The following is a 22,233-nucleotide window of genomic DNA, read 5'->3' as shown; positions in this document are numbered from 1 at the left end:
AGAGACCGAGAGAGAGAGAGAGAGAGAGACCGAGAGAGAGAGAGAGAGAGAGAGACCGAGAGAGAGAGAGAGAGACCGAGAGAGAGAGAGAGACCGAGAGAGAGAGAGAGAGAGAGAGAGACCGAGAGAGAGAGAGAGAGAGAGAGAGAGAGAGAGAGAGAGAGAAGGAGCCAGATACCAAGCTAGAACTGTGGTTAAGTTGTGCGAACTGTGGTAGTACTGACAGCATTCCTTAACAGCTGACACAATGATTAGTGTCACAAATGGCACCTGAAAAGTTTGGAAGTAGAGATCTTAAGCATACTGAGAGATGAATTGCATGTCTTTTCACATATGATATCTGAATGGCCATGATGAAAGGGTGGCAGCTACCTAACTGAAGGTACAGTCAACACAAGTAATCTATAATTCACCAACACAAGCACCACCATTGCTGCAATTAAAAATTAACCTTGAGCAGTCTAATAAGCCACACTAAGAATCTTAATGGTGTACAAATTTTTAGAAGTATAAACTGTGCAAAACATGCTGTGTAAGAAATCAGCAGAAAAGAGCATCATATGATTATACAGAAAAGTACAGACAGTAATCACAGAAAAAGCATGATACAGTCACAAAAGCAGAGGCAATAATTATAATACAGTACTAAATTTGATAATTTGTCAAATATGAAATATAAGTCATTCTCTCATTTCAGGAGTCAGGTGCCGTGGGACCCATCTTGCAGACACTTTGTGAAACTGGAGCACATCATGCATAATGTGGTGTGCTGACCCATGACTAATCTGTAAACATGCTGCATTGTCATTCAGTGTCACTTCACTATGGCTTCAATGCTGCAATGATCTGTTGAGTAACAACCTGCCCTAGGACCATCTTCCACTGAGGTCACACCATCTGCGAACTTCCCACTCCATCAGAAGACTTGCTGCTGTGACAAACATGCATCCTCTTACTGAATCTTCATTCGTCTATGAATTTCAATAGGTTTCTCACCTCCACTATGCAAAAACCGAATAAAAGAATGCTGTTCTTCCCTGGTGCAAGTCACAAGTGGGGCAGCTATCTTTATACTGATACTGCAGCGGTATGTGTGCATCTGCACTATGCTGCCACCTACAGGTCATTCTGCACACTGTTTGTAGCACATTTATCAAATTACAAGATAACGGCACAAAATTTCGATTTGTTATTACAAACTTAAGGTTTTCATTGGAGTCACCCTCTTATTCGTTTCAATGGTGTTCATAAATGGTCGAAGCTATAAAAATTGAACCAAGCTCCAGACTCAATGTATCCATTGCCGGTCCTATACTGAATTTGCAGCTGAGTTGGCCCCTCTTATCTATAACAATATCATCAATATCAGGAAGAGAAAACAGTACTGAGTAGTCAAAGTGTAGGTCACAGCTGTCTAGAAGAAGGGTAGAAGAACTAATCCACAGAACTACCATCCTACATCCATGACACTGGTTTGTTGTAGAACATTGAAACATATTCTCATCTCAGACATAACGAGATAGCCCTAGCAGAATAATCTCCATGCCAGCCACATGTATTCTGATAGCAATGCTCATTTGAAGATCAACTCACATTTTTCACATGACATGGTGGAAGCTTTTGATAGAGGCAATGAAGTAACGGCATTATTTTTTATTTCCAAAATGAATTTCAGTTAATACCACTTTTATGCTTTTAATCAAAATTACAATTGTTAGAGAGTATCAAGCAAAAAATTTGACTGGATTGACTACTTTTCTGAAGGGAGGACATGGTAAGAATCATCAACAGATGTTCCAACACTGTTGGAATTTTAATATTGAATTCCTTAACAATTTCAGAAATGGAATGCCCTATACATCTAATTCTAACTACCCATCCATGTTTAAAGTCTTAATTCGCATCATGTGGTCAGAATCATGCTTGATACCATTTCACACAAATCACCTTAGTACAAATGACAGCTCCGCCAATGTACTGGCCCTTTATGCCTTGCATATGCAATACTACTGCCATTTTTATATGTGCATATCACTACCCCACAACTTTTGTCACCTCAGTGTAAAGTAGTACAGTGTGGCAGAAGTGACATCAATGTTCAGTTTCAGATTGATAAGATTTAAAACTGGTGCAAAGAATGGCACCTTGTTTTAAATGTTGAGAAATTGAAAACTGTGCACTTCACAAAACGAAAAACTTAGTCATACAATATTACCGTATCAGTATGTTGAAGTTCTGTCATGGGGAAAGATCACAGCAGACTTCAATTTATTGGTAGTATACTAGGGAAATCCAGTCAGTCTACACAGGAGATTGCTTGTAAATCACCCATCCCAAAATACTGCTGAAGTGTATGGGACCCATACCAAATAGGAACCCATAGGTGATACTGAACACATGCAGCGAAGGGTGGCACAAATGATCACAGGTTTGTTTGATCCATGGGAGAGTATCACAGAGATGCTAAAAAACCGAACTAGCACACTCTTTAAGATGGACATGCATTATTCCAAGAAAGCCTGCTTACAAAGTATTAGGAACTGGATTCAAATTATGCCACTCAGAACATATTACAACCCCGTATGTACCACTTCCACAGGAATTGTGAGGAGGTGGTTAGATTAATTACAGCTTGTGTGGAGACATTAAAACAATTATTCTTCTTGCACCTCATACATGAATGGAACAGGGAAAAAAAAACCTAATAACTGGCAGTGGGGCATACCCCCTTTTATGAACTTTATAGTTGTCTGCAAAGTGTAGATGTAGATTGTGGATAATGTTATTAGATGGGCAGATCCACACACAACATGGTGTCAAGTAACCGCCAGCAAATATATAGTCTAACACAGGTAGCTTAAAGTGAATGAAGTATTTAATAAATGCCAAGCATGAAAGTGAATTCTTACATTCTAGAAAATTCAGATATTTATTTTCACTTCTAGTGACCTCTGATTTCAGGAATGCAGACAGCTATAAAAGAAATTCCCAACATGAACATTGAACAGCATTTTTGATTGCTTTTTCCTGAGACAGGAATATCAATTATCAGGTGGGTGACAAGTGCCACATATGTAATGGAGCATCACTTCCCATCTGCTGAGTATGGAAGATCACATTTCACAGAATTCTCACAACAAAGACATTGCAGCAGCATGCAAACAGTTTACCTGCATTATCACTTCGTCTTCGCTTTCTATGTGACTCTGTTGAATCACCATCACCATCAGATTCTCTTTCCTGAAAGAAAATAAATTTCAGCACTTAAATGAACAAAATTTGAGTGTAAATCACTATCACAAAGACTGCAAAATGTCTACATCTATACTCTGCAAACCACTGTAATGTGAATAGAAGAGGGCCCCTCTCACTATACTATTTGTTAGAGTTATGGGAGAAGACGTTTTACCATGCAGATAAAGTGTCAAACAATATGCAAATGTTTAAAAACTACATACTTTACTAGTGCTGGATCAAGCAAAGACAGTGTTTGGACAGTATACAAAGTCTCTTCTTTCATTTGTCTCTATCCTCTCACCCCATTTCCATTTTGCCAACACCACTCACACTGTTTGGAAGAGATAGTTAAGACCCTTTGACACATGTGGAAATAGCAAGTGTCTGTCACCACAGTCCATAGGTCAGCACTGTTGGTTCTAGAAAACCTGGGTCAAGCACAAAAAGGGAAACCAAGAAATTTATTACCCGCCTGTTGAACGGTAGGCACTTCCACAATATTGTTTGCTGAACTGAGGAAGATGGGCTAAATAAAATAAAAATAAAAAACTGTATGAGCATTCAATCATTTGATAAAGTGATGCACCAATTAAAGGAAGTATGGAATTTTGGATGGAGACTCATCAACCCAAGTAAGAATAACTTCTGACTTGCACCAGAGGAGTGTGTTGGAACTCCAGTCATTCTTATTTTATGTTAATGAGATGACCAAAGTCCTAACAGCAATCTCAGACATTTCACAAAAGATGATTTTTTTTTGGTCATCAGTCTACTGACTGGTTTGATGCGGCCCGCCATGAATTCCTTTCCTCTGCTAACCTCTTCATCTCAGAGTAGCACTTGCAACCTATGTCCACAATTATTTGCTTGACGTATTCCAATCTCTGTCTTCCTCTATAATTTTTGCCCTCTACAGCTCCCTCTAGTACCATGGAAGTCATTCCCTCATGTCTTAGCAGATGTCCTATCATCCTGTCCCTTCTCCTTGTCAGTGTTTTCCACTTATTCCTTTCCTCTCCGATTCTGCGTAGAACCTCCTCATTCCTTACCTTATCAGTCCAGCTAATTTTCAACACTCATCTATAGCACCACATCTCAAATGCTTGGATTCTCTTCTGTTCCGGTTTTCCTACAGTCCATGTTTCACTACGATACAATGCTGTACTCCAGACGTACATCCTCAGAACTTTCTTCCTTAAATTAAGGCCGGTATTTGATATTAGTAGACTTCTCTTGGCCAGAAATGCCTTTTTTGCCATAGCGAGTCTGCTTTTGATGTCCTCCTTGCTCTGTCCGTCATTGGTTATTTTACTGCCTAGGTAGCAGAATTCCTTAACTTCATTGACTTCGTGACCATCAATCCTGATGTAAAGTTTCTCGCTGTTCTCATTTCTACTACTTCTCATTACCTTAGTCTTTCTCCGATTTACTCGCAAACCATACTGTGTACTCATTAGACTGTTCATTCCATTTAGCAGATCATTTAATTCTTCTTCACTTTCACTCAGGATAGAAATGTCATCAGCGAATCGTATCATTGATATCCTTTCACCTTGTATTTTAATTCCACTCCTGAACCTTTCTTTTATTTCCATCATTGCTTCCTCGATGTACAGATTGAAGAGTAAGGGCGAAAGGCTATATACTTGTCTTACACCCTTCTTAATACAAGCACTTCGTTCTTGATCGTCCACTCTTATTACTCCCTCTTGGTTGTTGTACATATTGCGTATGACTCGTCTCTCCCTATAGCTTACCCCTACTTTTTTCAGAATCTCGAACAGCTTGCACCATTTTATATTGTCGAACGCTTTTTCCAGGTCGACAAATCCTATGAAAGTGTCTTGATTTTTCTTTAGCCTTGCTTCCATTATTAGCCGTAATGTCAGAATTGCCTCTCTCGTCCCTTTACTTTTCCTAAAGCCAAACTGATCGTCAGGTAGCGCATTCTCAATTTTCTTTTCTATTCTTCTGTGTATGATTCTTGTAAGCAGCTTCGATGCATGAGCTGTTAAGCTGATTGTGGGATAATTCTCGCACTTGTCAGCTCTTGCCATTTTCGGAATTGAGTGGATGATGCTTTTCCGAAAGTCAGATGGTATGTTGCCAGACTCATATTCTATACACCAACGTGAATAGTCGTTTTGTTGCCACTTCCCCGAATTATTTTAGAAATTCTGATGGAATGTTATCTATCCCTTCTGCCTTATTTGACCTTAAGTCCTCCAAAGCTGTTTGAAATTCCGATTCTAATACTGGATCCCCTATCTTTTTCTAAATCGACCCCTGTTTCTTCTTCTATCACATCAGACAAATATTCACCCTCAGAGGCTTTCAATGTATTCTTTCCACCTATCTGCTCTCTCCTCTGCATTTAACAGTGAAATTCCCGTTGCACTCTTAATGTTACCACCGTTGCTTTCAATGTCACCAAAGGTTGTTTTGACTTTCCTGTATGCTGAGTCTGTACTTCCGACAATCATATCTTTTTCGATGTCTTCACATTTTTCCTGCAGCCATTTCGTCTTAGCTTCCCTGCACTTACTATTTATTTCATTCCTCAGCGACTTGTATTTCTGTATTCCTGATTTTCCCGGAACATGTTTGTACATCCTCCTTTCATCAATCAACTGAAGTATTTCTTCTGTTACCCATGGTTTCGTCGCAGCTACTATCTTTGTACCTATGTTTTCTTTCCCAACTTCTGTGATGGCCCTTTTTAGAGATGTCCATTCCTCTTCAACTGTACTGCCTACTGTGCTATTCCTTATTGCTGTATCTATAGCGTTAGAGAACTTCAAACGTATCTCGTCATTCCTTAGTACTTCCGTATCCCACTTCTTTGCGTATTGATTCTTCCTGACTAATGTCTAACTTCAGCCTGCTCTTCGTCACTACTATATTGTGATCCGATTCTATATCTGCTCCTGGGTACGCCTTACAATCCAGTATCTGATTTTGGAATCTGTCTGACCATGATGTAATCTAACGGAAATCTTCCCGTATCCCCCAGCCTTTTCCAAGTATACCTCCTCCTCTTGTGATTCTTGAACAGGGTATTTGCTATTACTGGCTGAAACTTGTTACAGAACTCAATTAGTCTCTCTCCTCTTTCATTCCACGTCCCAAGCCCATATTCTCCTGTAACCTTTTCTTCTACTCCTTTCCCTACAACTGCATTCCAGTCGCCCATGACTATTAGATTTTCGTCCCCCTTTACATACTGCATTACCCTTTCAATATCCTCATACACTTTCTCTATCTGTTCATCTTCAGCTTGCGACGTCGGCATGTATACCTGAACTATCGTTGTCGGTGTTGGTCTGCTGTCGGTTCTGATTAGAACAACCCGGTCACTAAACTGTTCACAGTAACATACCCTCTGCCCTACCTTCCTATTCATAACGAATCCTACACCTGTTATACCATTTTCTGCTGCTGTTGATATTACCCGATACTCATCTGACCAGAAATCCTTGTCTTCCTTCCACTTCACTTCACTGACCCCTACTATATCTAGATTGAGCCTTTGCATTTCCCTTTTCAGATTTTCTAGTTTCCCTACCACGTTCAAGCTTCTGACATTCCACGCCCCGACTCCTTTCGTTGATTATTTAATCTTTTTCTCATGGTAACCTCCCCCTTGGCAGTCCCCTCCCGGAGATCCGAATGGGGGACTATTCCGGAATCTTTTGCCAATGGAGAGATCATCATGACACTTCTTCAATTACAGGCCACATGTCCTGTGGATACACATTATGTGTCTTTAATGCAGTGGTTTCCATTGCCTTCTGCATCCTCATGTCGTTGATCATTGCTGATTATTCCGCCTTTAGGGGCAATTTCCCACCCATAGGACAAGAGAGTGACCTGAACCTCTATCTGCTCCTCCGCCCTCTTTGACAATAATGAATTATTGTTGGGAAAGGTTTGCAGAAATTATCAATCAGATATGAAAAAAATTCAAAGTGGGGCAAAGATTGGTAACTTTATTTGATGTATAGAAAGGTAAAACTCTTGATTTCACAAAATGAAAAAAATGTCATATACTGTTACTATGTTACCAATGATTCAAAAGGATCAACAGTAAACTAAGACAATAATAATTTTCATGAATTTAAAATGGAACAGTTTTACAGGGTCCATAACATGTGGATACCTCCAGTTCATCTGTGTGGCCAAACTAAGATAATTGCTAAATGTGTGAGGGATGAGACCATTTGTTCAACTGACTGAATGTATACAAAAAAGGATGTCACAGATTGTCATAGGTTTGCTTGACTGATGAGAGCAATAATGCTGAGAAAACAGATACAAATTATCCCACAGAAGTCACCTTATGAGAATACAAGAACCAGTATTAGTGAAGAATCTAGAAATTCTTCAGCCCCATAGATGTAGCTCCCTTAGAAACTCTGAAGACCAAATTAGGCTATTTATTGTACACATAAAGGCAGTGAATCATCCGTTATTCACTCAGTCCATATGCAATTGCAATGAGGAGAAATCCTAACACATAGTGCCTTCCAAAATACTCTCTGCCACACACTTCAGAGTAGTTTGAGCAATATTTATGCAAACATAGATTCATACATCTCCAATTATCAATACTTTGCTCCATTTCATTCACAAGAACAATGCCACAGTACTCGATGTAAGGTAAGTACCAACTACGGTCAGACAGTTTCTGTATTTTAACCATTAAGGTGTAATTTTTTTTTATTTTTTTGAAAAATTACCATGGTTGTCTTAAAAGCAAGAAAAGAAGCAAAAGAGTGCTTCAAAATTTGAGTCTGTGAGTTACAAGTTAATGGTTTGTAGCTGATGGGCTATGTAACACATTTATCAGTTAACTGACACACTACAGTGACAAACTTGCCTCAATTGGTTCTAGGTAATTAAGCTCCAGTGCTAAAGTAAACATTGTACACACACACACACACACACACACACACACACACACACACACACACACACACACACACACACACACACACACACACACACACACACACACATTCTTAACTGATATTAAAAAAAAGAGGAAACATAAAAGAAAGTACTCAAGTCTCAGGAGATTATATAAAAAAATAATTATTTAAATGCAAGACAGAATTAATCCTAAATTTTTCAACTGATGTTGGGACTAACCATTTCGTCCTATTGTATATGAAATGCCTTAAAGCACTTCATTTTTGTTACTGCACAATGGGTTACATACTTTTCACAATAAACCTATATAAATTCATTATATTCAGGAAAGTTGCATCTCTGCCTTTCTTCCAAGTGACATACATGGTCCTGTCTTATATCCTTTGGTGGCACAAGATCCGTTTGTACTCTACTGCTCTTCGCTTGGATTTTTGATCCACTTCATTGCTTTATCTCCCTCGTTTTGCTGCAATGGTGCCTATCTGGCATAAGAATTCATCAACATCCACATAAAATTTGCTTCCACTCTGGGACGGAGCAAGAAAATCTCGAGACCCAAAGAGCCAACACTGCTGCTGGCTCATCCTGCATTCATGAAAATTACAGATAGCATAGGTGATACTAACTGGGCTATAATGACCCATCTCTATAAGTTGCTTACCCCGTTTCAGTACTGGGACAATTATACTTTCTCGCCATTGTGATACGAACTTGCCCTCACTCGAGATGCTGTTAAAGACAGAAAGTCTATGATGCCAACAGTACACGGATAGATGTTTGATCACTTGGATGTGGATGTGATCTGGCGTTAGGGCTGTATCATGGCAGCGGACTATGACACCGACAAATTCCCACTTGCTGAATGGAGCATTACATGGCTCCAGTGGTGTGTAGTGAAAGGTAATTGCTTTTGCTCCATGCACTCTTTTAGGACACAAATGGCAGGTTGATAATTCTCAGATGCAGATGCCCGGGCATAAAGAAGAGCAGAATGTTCAGCAATGGCATCTGGGTCGGTGCAGACAGTGCCATTCAAGGTAATAGGAGACACATCTGTAGGTGTATGGTATCTGTAGAGATCTCTAATCTTAGCACAAACCTGAAAGGAGAGGTACATGGTCTGATGGTTTAAAGATATCATTTCCTGCATACTTATTTCCATTGTTTTATTAGGAGGCAGGCCCAAACACGGAGCTGCTTACAGACGATAAGGTGCTCTGTTGGCAAGTGCTGCTTAGAGCATTGGAGATCCCACATACAATCTGTAATGGTCTCTGTGGCTTTTTATGAACACCAAGGAACTGTCTTCTTTTGGGGCAGGTCCATGGACAGGAGATCACCAATTCAGCTGCCAAAAGATTGAGTGCAGTCGTATTCTCAGCTGCCTCATCAATATTTCCATGCAGCAGGGAGCCAAGGGTGACAGGAGATGTGGACGTACCCTGGTCAACACTGTTGAGAGCCCATCTCAGTAATGAAGGACATCAGGAAGTGGTCTCCACACATCAATGTGGACTCTCTTGTGGATGGATGAATGGATGGATGGATGGAAGAAGACAAGGAATGCAGATAGGAAGGTCAACAGCCAAGAAAGTTGCATGCACCAAGCTGAAGTTTGTGGGGGAACCAGAAATCAATAGGAAAATATCAGGTTTTGGCTGTACACTGTCATGGTCTTTGCCATGGCCAATGATTGTAGTTGCACCCCAAAAAGAGTTATGGGCATTGAGATCCCCAAAAAGATGGGGGGAGCTGAGAAACCAATGATTACAGTATATTCTGACACACTTTACCGTTGGGTGTGCGGGAGGTTAACACTGCAGTAGGTAATATTCTGAAATGCCCTTACTCAAACAGCCAGAACCTCTAAAGGTGTATTAAGAGGCATAAGTTCACTACAATGAGTGTCCTGAACATATGTGCAAACTCTGCCCGACACCCTGTCATAGACAGCACCATTCTTATAATATCCCCGCTATCAATGAAGGGCCAGGGTCTGTGTTGGTGGAAAACTAGTCTCCTGAAAGGCAGGGGAAGTGTTTAAAAGATGCCATAGCTCAGCCTGGATGTGGAAGAAACTGCTATAGATCCACTGGAGAATAATAATGTTGATATACTGTGGGGCCGTAAAGGGACCAAGGAGGTCGGTTATGCCTTAGGGTCACGTGCTGCCATCGCTTGAGGGGCTATAGCATCAATATACACAGGTTGTGGGTTCCACTATATGGTACCAACTGGGCCTCGTGGATCACCATAGTCTCTGCCTTACTCAAAGGAGTGGAACAGGTGGGATTTGGCGGTGTGGGGGCTACCAGAATCTCCTTGTTTAAGGACTTTCGATATTTCATCATCTTAGAGTGATTGTAGACCACTGGAAACTCTGGAAGCAAGTGTCCCATGTCCCAAGGGACCTCTTTCTTGTTAGGCAAGCCAGAGGAACATGACTTGTCTATAGCCACTCGTACTTGTTCGCCCTTGATAAGTTAGTTCATCCAGGGTCTGGTATTCTTGTCTTTCTTCTCTCTGGTAAATGGTGTATTCTGGTGAGCAGGGGGGGATGGCGCATTCCACAGTTGACACTTTTAGCGCTGCATGGAGGAAGGGGGGGGGGGCATACAGTTTCACATCACATATTGGTGTATGATCACCTTGACCTTTTGAGGCAATTAATTGCCCTCACAGGCCAAGATGAAGGCACCCATAACATTGTCCTTTGGTCCCCTATGTTCATGATGAACGAAGTGTACACCCATCACTCCAAACTGGTGTATAGCTCATCAGATTGCAAGAGCAGGCCTTGGTGGAAAATTATGCCCTGAATTATACTTAGACTGTTATGAAGGAGTGACAGTCACCCGTATGTCACCCAGCCTGTTGCAAGCAAGCAGCACCTGTGACTGGGCAGGGGATGGTGTGTTGATCAAAACAGACCCACTTTTCATTTTAAAGACGACTGTCACTTCCACAAACCTGTCTTGTAAGTTCTTTTTGTGGCCAACAAGGAATCCCCATCAGTCCTTATGCAAACCATGTGTTGGAGAGAATCTTTCTCTGCTTGCCACTTAGCCCTATGGTTCTCCCATGGAGTAGCCAAGGAAGGAAACATTTTAGGGTTGTATCCCTCTGCTGTTGAGTGGTACTTAAGATAGGTAAATAAATTAGTGAAATCAATGTGAAGTGATGTAGAAATTAGAAAATAAATGAAAAACTTAGTTTAGTTTAGTTTAGAAGAGTTACACACTGGCAAACAGCGGGCAGAGCTGAAGAGGTAATGACCGTGAAGTCAGCACGTTCAGGAGAAGCCATCGCCCTCCCCATATAAGCGGACGCTGTCGATTCAGCTGTCAGGGCATCGCCCGACTGGTTCACGTGTTTCTCAATTGTCACATGTGATCAAAGGCCCTCGCCTACATTCCAACAGCCAATGACCGACGTTAAGAAGCTTCGAGAAGCTTTTCGATGTTACAGAAGAGGCAATGACCGTGTAGTCTTTCACCTCCAGTGAACTGAAGTAAATAAATACGCAAGAGACAGTGGGCCCTACAGAGTAGTTTTCAGTTCAGTTTCGGTTCAAGTTCAGTTCCAGTACAATCGGTGCTGAAAACCGTCATGCAGGAATGGACTACATCGTACACAGAAGCACCAAGTCCGCCGCTGTAATGGAATAGCGAGCAGCAGCCTCGTCGCCAGAAGACAGAAGTTAGAAAGTATTTGAAGACTTATTTTTATGTACCCAGGTGACTCATGAGAACGGAAAGGAGACGGACTCACATCACCAGTCACCTGTGAGCTGGGATGAAGATCTGACAGCCGAATACTGGCAAGCTGGAGTCCGTTGTTAGAGTCCGGGACGCTGGCCTTCCCCCGCCGCACCGCTCTACTGGCCGATGCACAACACTGTCACACGCAGCTACATAGAGAGAGAAACACTGGGACGCCACATCCAAGGTATCACCATCTGATTCACGACTTCGTTCTCAATAATTAAACGGGTCACCGCACGATGCGTGTCTCCAGTCAACTGGGTGTAACAGCGACACGAGATACACACTGCCAGGCATAATCAGAGGCAGCCGCTTACGCAGCAGAGGCTTTACAAAGGAGACAGCTGCCGCTCTCCCGGCCAGAACAATCCAGTAAGGAAACCATTGTACAAATCTTTCAGTAGAAGTTATCTTAAGTAGAAATGCTGTTTCATTCTGCCTCATACCCGAGCCAAGGAAGAACCCACCCTGCCCACGTGTTGTTAAGAGAGAAAAATAATTTATTTAGTGTTTTTCACCCTGACATAATGCTTTACAATCAAATGCCCTTTGCAGTGATGCTCATCCTGACAATTGAGTAGCATCAAAAGAGGGCACCCAGTTACACTGCCTTGAGACAGGCTTTTCCTTCAACAGAGACTGCTGGGCTGTATGACTGCCAGTGGAAGATAACTTCATCTACTCCATTTGCAGCTCATCTGCTGAAGTGACACCACTCTCAACTGGAACTTTTCCCATGTGCGCCACCCAGCCCCACCAATGGCTACCTGGTCAGTAATGCATTGCGAAGGGTGCAAAGATGGAAAGGCACAAAATAGGAGCATACACTGCATTGGGTGACCTTCCCTGCATGATCTGCACTTCCGGAGAGCTTTGGAAATAGGTGGAAAGTCAAACCCAACAATGGGGACTACGTTTTTATTTAATGAGAACTTACAGAAAATGTCTGAAGTGGAAACTCTATTCCCAACCATAAACCAGGTCCCAGCAAGATTTTGTGTTTTTTTTGTTTTTGGTTTTAGGGCGCAAAACTTCTATGGTCATTAGCGCCCAGCCCGTGACTTAGGAAACAGTAAAAAACCGAAATTGAAAACCAGCAGCAATGGGAACAAAGTCATAAAATTGGAGAAACTAAAAGCAGAAGGAATGCTTAAAAATCCACTACAGAAAGGGGTGGTTGTCCCCAAAAAAAGCTTCAAATGACTGACGTCATTCCACTGTCACTAATAAACTGGAGAACGCGGTCGGCTGAGCACGTGTCATCTGCTAAAATCGACGATAGATCAGGCGATAGCTGTAGACGGGAGCGTAACGGATTAATATAGGGGCATTCAATTAAAAGGTGTCTTACCGTCCACAGCTGAGAGCAGTGGGGACAGAGTGGGGGAGGATCGCCGCTTAAAAGATGTCGATGGCTAAAAAGACAGTGCCCTATCCGGAGTCTAGCTAAAATTACCTCCTCCCGACGACGCGTTCGGGAGGAAGAGGTCCAAGCGCAAGGAAGGGCTTTCACTTCCCGCAATTTATTACGGGGAAGTGTTGACCAATGCGCATGCCATAAATGAGCAACTTTGCGACATAAACCGCTCCGTAGATCGGTGAAGGGAAGCGACTGAATAGCTGGCCGAGGAAGAGAGACTTCAGCCTTGGCCGCTATATCGGCCGCCTCATTCCCACAGATAACAGCGTGTCCCGGGAGCCAGAGGAACGCCACCGAGACGCCCCCCAGGTGGAGCAAGCGCAGACAGTCCTGAATCCGGTGGACCAGGGGGTGCACAGGGTAAAGAGCTTGGAGACTGAGGAGAGAGCTGAGAGAATCCGAGCAGATTACGTACTGTATCCGCTGATGGCGGATGTAGTGGACAGCCTGGAGAACAGCGTAAAGCTCCGCAGTATAAACCGAACACTGGTCGGGAAGCCGAAAGTGATTTGGGGTGTCGCCAACAATATAGGCACACCCTACACCTAACGATGTTTTCGAGCCGTCGGTGTAAATAAATGTGGCGTCCGTCATTTGTGCACATAGAGCAGCAAATGCCCGACGATAAACAAGTGTAGGGGTACCATCCTTGGGAAATTGACAAAGTTCGCGGAGCAGGCAAATCCGGGGACGGAGCCAAGGCGGTGCTGTACCCCAAGTTGTCAAGAAGGTTTTAGGAAAGCGGAAGGAAAGAGAATGGAGCAGTTGACGGAAGCGGACTCCCGGGGGTAGTAGGGAGGAGGAGCGGCCTGCATACCCTACATCAAAGGAGGCGTCGAAAAAAAGGTCATGGGCTGGATTAGAAGACAGATGGAAGACTGATGGCTAGCATAACGACTCAGAAGGACTGCTCGCCGATTGGACAGCGGAGGTTCAGCAGTCTCAGCATAAAGGCTTTCCACAGGGCTTGTGTAAAAAGCTCCAGACACTAAACGTAATCCACGGTGGTGGATAGAGTCGAGACGCCGAAGAATAGACGCCCGAGCAGGAGTAGACTATGCTTCCATAATCCAATTTCGAGCGCACTAAGGCGCGATAGAGGCGGAGAAGGACCAGTCGGTCCGCTCCCCAGGAGGTACCATTCAGGACACGGAGGGTGTTAAGGGATCGCAGACAGCGAGCCGAAAGATAAGAAACGTGGGGGGACCAGCACAGTTTTGTCAAACATAAGAACCAAGAATTTAGTGACGTCTGAAAACGGAAGGTTGACGGGACCTAGATGTAAGGAGGGCGGAAGAAACTCCTTACGTCGCCAAAAATTAATACAAACGGTCTTACTGGGTGAGAAACGGAAGCCGGTTACGATGCTCCACGTGTGGAGGCGATCGAGACATCCTTGAAGACGTCGTTCAAAAAGGCTAGTCCGTTGAGAGCTGTAGTAGATCGCAAAATCGTCCACAAAGAGGGAGCCCGAGACATCAGGAAGGAGACAATCCATAATTGGATTTATGGCGATGGCAAACAGTACAACACTCAGCACGGAGCCCTGGGGTACCCCGTTTTCTTGGGAGAAAGTACGGGAGAGAGTAGTGTTCACCCGCACCCTAAATGTGCGCTCTGCCATAAATTAGCGAAGAAAAAGGGGCAGCCGACCTCGAAAGCCCCAAGAGAACAGTGTGCGGAGGATGCCTGTCCTCCAACAGGTATCGTATGCTCTCTCCAGATCAAAAAATATTGCTACCGTTTGGCGTTTCCGGAGAAAATTGTTCATGATATAAGTGGAGGAGCAACAAGATGGTCAACTGCAGAACGATGCTTTCGGAATCCGCATTGGGCTGGTGTTAAAAGACTGCGGGATTCCAGCCACCAAGCTAAACGGTAATTCACCATACGCTCCAAAACCTTACAGACACTACTCGTGTGAGAAATGGGGCGATAGCTAGAGGGGAGATGTTTGTCCTTTCTAGGTTTCGGAACGGGAACGACAATAGCTTCCCACCATCGTCTGGGAAAGGTACTGTCGGTCCAAATTCGATTATAGAGGCGAAGGAGGTAACTCAGACTATGGGTTGATAAATGCAGCAACATTTGGACATGGATACCATCCGGTCCTGGGGCGGAGGAGCGAGAAGAAGAGAGGGCATGTTGGAGTTCCCGCATGGAGAAAACAGTATTGTAGCTTTCGCGATTTTGAGGAGAAAGCAAGATGTCGCACTTCCGCTGCACGTTTCTTCGGGAGAAACGCTGGCGGGTAATTTGAAGAGCTCGAAATCGCAGCAAAGTGCTGACCCAATGAGTTAGAAATTGCGACGGGGTCCACTAAGGTATCATGCGCGACAGTGAGCCCAGAGACTGGGGAGAAACTAGGCGCGCCTGAGAACCGTCGAAGCCGACTCCAAACTTCCGAGGAGGGAGTGAAGGTGTTAAATGAGCCAGTAAAGAATTTCCAGCTTGCCTTCTTGCTATCGCGGATGACGCGACGGCATCGCGCACGGAGCTGCTTATATCGGATACAGTTGGCCAAAGTAGGATGGTGACGGAAAATGCGAAGAGAACGTCGCCGCTCACGTTTTGCGTCACGGCATGCCTCGTTCCACCAAGGAACTGGGGGGCGCCGGGCAATTCGGAGGTGCGTGATATTGAACGTTCCACAGCTGTAAGAATAACGTCGGTGATGTGTGACCTCATCGTCGACGCTGGGAAAGCGACGGTCATCGAATGTCGCTAGAGACGAAAAAAGTGTCCAATCGGCTTGGGCAAACTTCCAGCGTCGCGAGCGCAGATATGGCAGTTGAGGCTGCAGTCTAAGGACACGTGGAAAGTGGTCACTCGAGTGCGAACCAGTCGAAGCGCCGAGCTAGCGGAACAGTGCCGAACGCAAGGTCCAAATGAGATAAATTTGTCGTGGAGGCAGACAAAAATGTGGGGACCCCAGTTTTGAGGCAAACTAGATCCGCTTGGTGGAAGACGTCTAGCAATAGTGAACCACATGGACAAGGATGTGGTGATTCCCAAAGCGGGTGGTGGGCATTGAAGTCCCCAACCAGCAAATAGGGGGGTGGAAGCTGACCAGTAAGATGAAGGAGATCAGCTCGTGCCATTGGTGTGAACGATGGAATGTATACAGTACAAAGAGAGAACGTGTATCCAGAAAGGGAAAGACGGACGGCAACAGCTTGGAAGGGACTGTTTAAGGGGATTGGGTGATAATGGAGAGTATCATGGAGAAGAATAATGAGTCCTCCATGGGCTGGAGTGCCTTCAACAGAGGGGAGGTCATATCGGATGGACTGAAAATGAGGGAGAACAAAGCGGTCATGGGGACGCAGCTTTGATTCCTGAAGACAGAAGATGACCGGCGAGTAGGATCGTAAGAGGATCGTCAATTCATCCCGATTGGCTCGAATGCCGCGGATATTCCAGTGGATAATGGACATAGGGTGAACAGAAAATGGAGGAATGTGACCAAAGGTGCTGTCAACTCAACGACTACTCAGAGCTCGCGACCGATAGCATGGAATGGCATTCAGCCGAAGGCAGAAGATCCTGATCCATAGGTTGGTCAGGAGCAGCTCCTGCCACCAGCGATCGGCCGGTTGACCGGCCGCCAGCAGTGCGCCTCGGCGATACAGAAGACGGCCGAGGGCGATTTCCGCCAGGTGGTGCTGTAGATAGGACACGCCTTGGCGGAGAAGGAGAGGAACTGGGTTTCTTTGTAGCCTTCTTGGAAGTATGATGTTTAGATGAAGAAGGGACTGATGGTTGTGAAGTTGCGGTACGTAAAAACTCTTCACGAGTATGCTCTTTTTTCGAAGACTTGGCGTCTGACTTTTGGGCTCGAGATGTAGCAGAACCCAACGAAGGGTGAGCCAGAGAGTGGGCAGGCGAAAGTGGTGAGGTTGAACGGGCGATCTCGGCGCTGGCCGATCTGACGACCGTGGTACTGAAGGTGAGGTCGCAAGTCTGCGTGGCCGCCTCCTTTGTTGGCCGAGGAGAAGCAAGGACAGTGCTGTATTTTCCTGTCTGAGGCACGGTGGGCCGTCGACTGGCGAATAGTTTTCGAGCAGCAAAGGTCGACACCTTTTCCTTTACTCTAATTTCCTGGATGAGCTTTTCGTCCTTAAAAACGGGGCAATCTCGAGAGGAAGCAGCGTGGTCACCCATACAGTTGATGCAGCGAGGGGATGGAGGTGGACAAGCACCCTCATGGGCATCCTTGCCACACGTAACACATTTGGCCGGATTGGAACAGGACTGGCTGGTGTGATTGAACCGCTGACATCGATAGCAACGCGTAGGGTTTGGGACGTAGGGGCGAACAGAAAGTATCTCATAGCCTGCTTTTATTTTCGATGGGAGTTGAACTGAGTCAAATGTCAAGAAGACAGTACGGGTTGGAACGATGTTGGTGTCAAACCTTTTCATAACTCTATGAACAGCCGTTATGCCCTGGTCAAACAGGTAGTGCTGAATTTCCTCATCAGACAGTCCGTCGAGGGAGTGTGTATAAACGATTCCACGTGAGGAATTTGAAGTGCGGTGCGCTTCAACCCAGACAGGGAAGGTGTGGAGCAGTGAAGTACGCAGCAATTTTTGTGCCTGGAGGGCACTGACTGTTACTAACAACAAGCTGCCATTTCGTAATCTGGAACAAAATTACAGGACCTGCAATTGCATCGACACCTTTCTGAATAATGAAATGGTTGACCATGGAGAAGTCGTGACCTTCGTCAGACCGAGAAACAACAAGGAACTGTGGCAACGATGGAAGAACCGTCTGTGGCTGAGACTCAGTGAACTTACGTTTGTGAGCAGACATAGTGGAAGGTGAGGAAACCATTGCGGAAGAATCCCCCATGATTACCGGCGTCTCCGATGGCGCGCTCCTCCCTTGTGGGGGCCCTCACTGAGGGCACACCCGCCTTAGGTCATTGTTCACACCTCAGGTCACACCTCCCGACAAACGGACGGAGGGACCAATCGGCACTTTCGGAAGGTATCAGCTCGGGTAATCACCCCTCCCTGGGCCTGGCCGTTACCAGGGGGTACGTATGTGTCCTACCTGTCTACCCGGGGCAGGGAATTACGCGTTACCCCATCCCCGGCTACGCATTGAAGTGCGTGGGTTGGCCTTCAGACACGCACAGGGAGGAAAAAAGAGAAAGGGAAAGGAAAGAAGAGAAGAAGAGGGGGTCTCAAACGCCGCAGCGGAGAAAAGGGCAAAGAGAAGAGGGAAGGAGAAGAGGACAGAGGAAGGACGAGGACTTGCATGTGTAGAAAGCAAGGAATTTGGAACAGTTTCGAGCGTCCGTCTCGGGACGTAGGCACAAACTAAACTCCCAGAGGGGGAGAAAGGGAAGGAAAGAGCCAGAGGTGAGGGGGGGGGGGGAGCGAAGATGGGGGACGGGGAAGGATGCGGAAAGGGAAGGTATGCAGCCCGGAAAGGAAGGAGGGCCACATTAGCTCGGGGTCCCGTGCTCGCTACGCACGTGTCCACAAAAGAGTTGTGGACCCCCTGGGAGGTCCCAGCAATGTGTGCACCAAGAAAAACATCTGATGGGGTGGCAGAGGGGAGGGGAGGGCGGGGAGGAGTGGGATAGTGGAACTATAAGCTTGTAGCATGGAAAGGAAGGAATGCTGCCAAGGCTGGGGACCCATGAGAGCCAAGCACTTATTCAGAAGAGCTGCGAAGCCCTAGGGGGGTGGGGTGGGGGGGGGGGCTTCGCATTACCTTGACAACAGAGAAAGCTGCTGTCTTTAACTGATTTTTGTGGTGCAAACTGTTACATAACTAAGTCATCAGACAACAATTTCCAATTTAGCTACCCACTGTGTTAAATGAATCAGCAAGCATCTGAATGAAAGCCAAGAATAGTCCTCTGAACACAAAAACTGACTGGTGAATGATCCCATTATGGTTACAGCAAGAAAATTTCCTAGCCTGGCAGAGAACTGGCAATGAATGATCTGAATGGAGGTAGTGTTGTAATGCTCCACCAGGCAATAAGTTTCAATAGTTCCACACATCAGATCTGACCACTTGTTTTTACTCAAGCATGTCGTATACATTCCATTACAAACAATAACTCGGAATATCACATCACCAGGAAGTTTCAAACAGTTTAACACTGACGAAAATTCGTCCGAAACTGGTGCAAGATTACGAAATGTCCACTGCCACACTAACGGTACTTCAGAAATGGTCGAGTGAAGGGGATTCCAAAGTTACATTCACACATTAACATATTGACAAAGTGCAGAGTGATCTACTACACAATTAACAATTAAAGGTGTTGGGAATAAGAGATTCCATAGGAATATCATAAATAAGAATATTGTTTTTTCAAAATTTGCTAAGCATTCGTAATTGCGCTAATGGTGTGTTGGAACGAAATGGTGTTATCCTTGTACATACCTGTATTTAATGTGTAACTGTCTAAAGTTTCTTTGATGTACGTCCGTTAGTTATTGCTCAGAGCTTCACTGAGTAGAACGTTTTGTCTCACAGTTTGCGAATTTCGAGATGGCAGAGTTAGAGGAGCAACGCGTTGCGTTACATTTTGCGTGAAACTCTAGAAAACCTTTACAGACACACACAAGATGATGCAAAAATTCTGCGTTGATGAGTGCTTAAGCCGTGCTCGGTGTTACGAATGGTTCTCGCGGTTTAAAAATGCGAAGACGGAAGCTTAAGATGACGCACGTTCAGGATGCCCTTCGACGTCTAACGACGACGCTCATGCCAGGAACGTCAACGAAACTGTGGGTGCCAATCTAAGACAGACTTTCCGAGAGATTGCAGAAGAATGTAGTATTTCGGTTGGATCATGTCGCAAAACCCTGACACTGCATCGTGTTGCCGCCAGGTTGGACCCACGGCTATGGAGTGAAGACGAGAAAGACCTTCACCTCTGAGTCTGTGAAGAGCTTTTGTATGCCTCAAATGGGAACCAGATGTTCGTTAAGATAATTTAACTTACGATGAGACGTGGGTGTACGGTTGCGATATTGAGACGTTAAAAGAACGAAGATTTTCAACGATAGGCAAGACAAGAAAATTCGTAGACGACACTTCACGCGAACCAGCAATAGGCATACCAAGACTGCTTCTGGAAGTAGAAACGGCATTTGGAGCGGTGTATCAATTGTGCAAGAGAGTATTTCGAAGGAGACTATGCACAATTAATAAAAGGTAAGCGTAGAAACTTTTGTGGACAAAGTTCCGGAATTTTTTCAGGAGACGTCGTTCATTGATCATGACGAGGCGTCGTACTTTGGCCATGAAGAGTAAGTCTTATTCAAGGTGAACATCATGTTTGTTCAGTATTAAAATGAAGTGCAAAAAGTAGTTCACTAAATTTTGGATATTATCAAAAAATGCAACTGAGTTTTTGTTTGATAATTTGCTACAATGACAGGGCACATTGGTTCGTGGGAGGAAATCAGTAGCATCTAGTAGGTGGCGCCCAGGTGCCATGCACCAGAGATTGAAAGGTTTCTGTGGGAAGCATTGTGATTTTTCTTCTATGGAATAAAAAAAATATGCTTCTTATTTACAGTTCAACTTGCAATGGCGAAAAAATTCTATGCAAGTTTTGGTCGCCAACTGAGTGGCGACAAACATGCAAGAAGAAGATTGGATTACAAACGGAAAGAAGTCATCTTATCAGGAAAATGTACCTACACATGAAGGTGCTGTGGCAGTTGGAAATAGATTTGGTACACACTGACGACCACCTATTCCAACATCTAAGGAACCGAGTCACCACCACCAGGCTAGCTCGAGACTACTGCATCGCCTGGCTGTTGCCCTCTAGATCAACAACGTTGTTATTCCCGCCAAGGATAGGTTCGGAAATCTTCCAGCCGCACTTGTGGAATGGAACATCCTAACTGGAAAAATGCTGTACAAAGTATACGGACCTAAAAGGGATGGTGACATACAAATGGTGCAGTTATATCAAAAATACACTTTTTCTGTCAAGCAAGATATTGTCTCCTTACCGACAAACTACATACACGCACATACATACACGGCAAGCCACTGTACAGTGCGTGGCGGAGGGTACCCTGTATCACTTCTTGTAATTTCCTTTGCTGTTTCACTTGCAAACAGAGGGAGCTGAAAACGACAATTTGCTTGCATATGAGCTCGAACTTCACCTGTATGAACTACATGATTCTTAACAAACATCTATATTTGGCGGGACTAGAAACGTTCTGCAGTCAGCTTCAAATTCCAGTTTCCTTAATTTTCTCACGAGTTTCTCGAAAAGAACATCGCATTCTCTCCAGTGATTCCTGTTTGAGTTCCCAAAGAATCTCTAATTTTTTTGCGTTGTTCGAACCTACCAGCAACGAACGAGTAAACCGCTTCTGAATTACTTTGATAGCTTCCTTTAATCTGAACTGGCGCGGATCGCAGACGCTAACAGTATTCAAGAGCAGGTTGGATCAGCGCCCTACGTGTCATCAAAAATTTTCCCATTAAACCAAAGTCGACCATTCGCTTTCCCTGCCACAATCCTCACGTGCTCATTTCATTTCACGTACCTTTGCAACGTTATGCAGAGATATTTGAATGACGTGACTGTGTGAAGCAGAGCACTACTCATACTGTATCTTAACAATATGAGTTTTTTCTTCATACTCATATGCATTAACGTACTCTTTTCTACTTTAGAACCAGCTCCATACATCAAACCAAATAGAAATTTTGGCCAAGTCATCATCTATCATCATACTGTCACCCTCAACACCCTCCCATACTCCAAAACATCAGCAGCAAACAGCAGCTTGCTGCTCCCCTGTCCGCCGTATCATTTGTGTGTATATACAATAACAGTGGCCCCATCTTACTTTCCTGGGGAACTGCTGACG

At 44.5% G+C, this 22,233-nt stretch overlaps 1 protein-coding gene across 1 annotated transcript in view; it reads left to right on the top strand.

Annotated features, from left to right (window-relative positions):
* Positions 1 to 20,644, top strand: part of LOC126235599 (uncharacterized) — a 49,857-nt gene extending 29,213 nt beyond the window's left edge. Inside the window, exon 2 of the mRNA XM_049944311.1 lies at positions 20,591 to 20,644. Coding sequence (XP_049800268.1) covers positions 20,591 to 20,644 — 54 coding nt within the window. The remainder of the gene's footprint in view (positions 1 to 20,590) is intronic.
* Positions 20,645 to 22,233: the final 1,589 nt, after the last annotated feature.

The sequence above is a fragment of the Schistocerca nitens genome, chromosome 2 (assembly GCF_023898315.1).
Source record: "Schistocerca nitens isolate TAMUIC-IGC-003100 chromosome 2, iqSchNite1.1, whole genome shotgun sequence".
In the NCBI taxonomy this organism is placed as follows: domain Eukaryota; kingdom Metazoa; phylum Arthropoda; class Insecta; order Orthoptera; family Acrididae; genus Schistocerca; species Schistocerca nitens.
The sequence above is the reverse complement of the archived record's forward strand: the minus strand, read 5'-3'. Positions and strand labels throughout refer to the sequence as shown.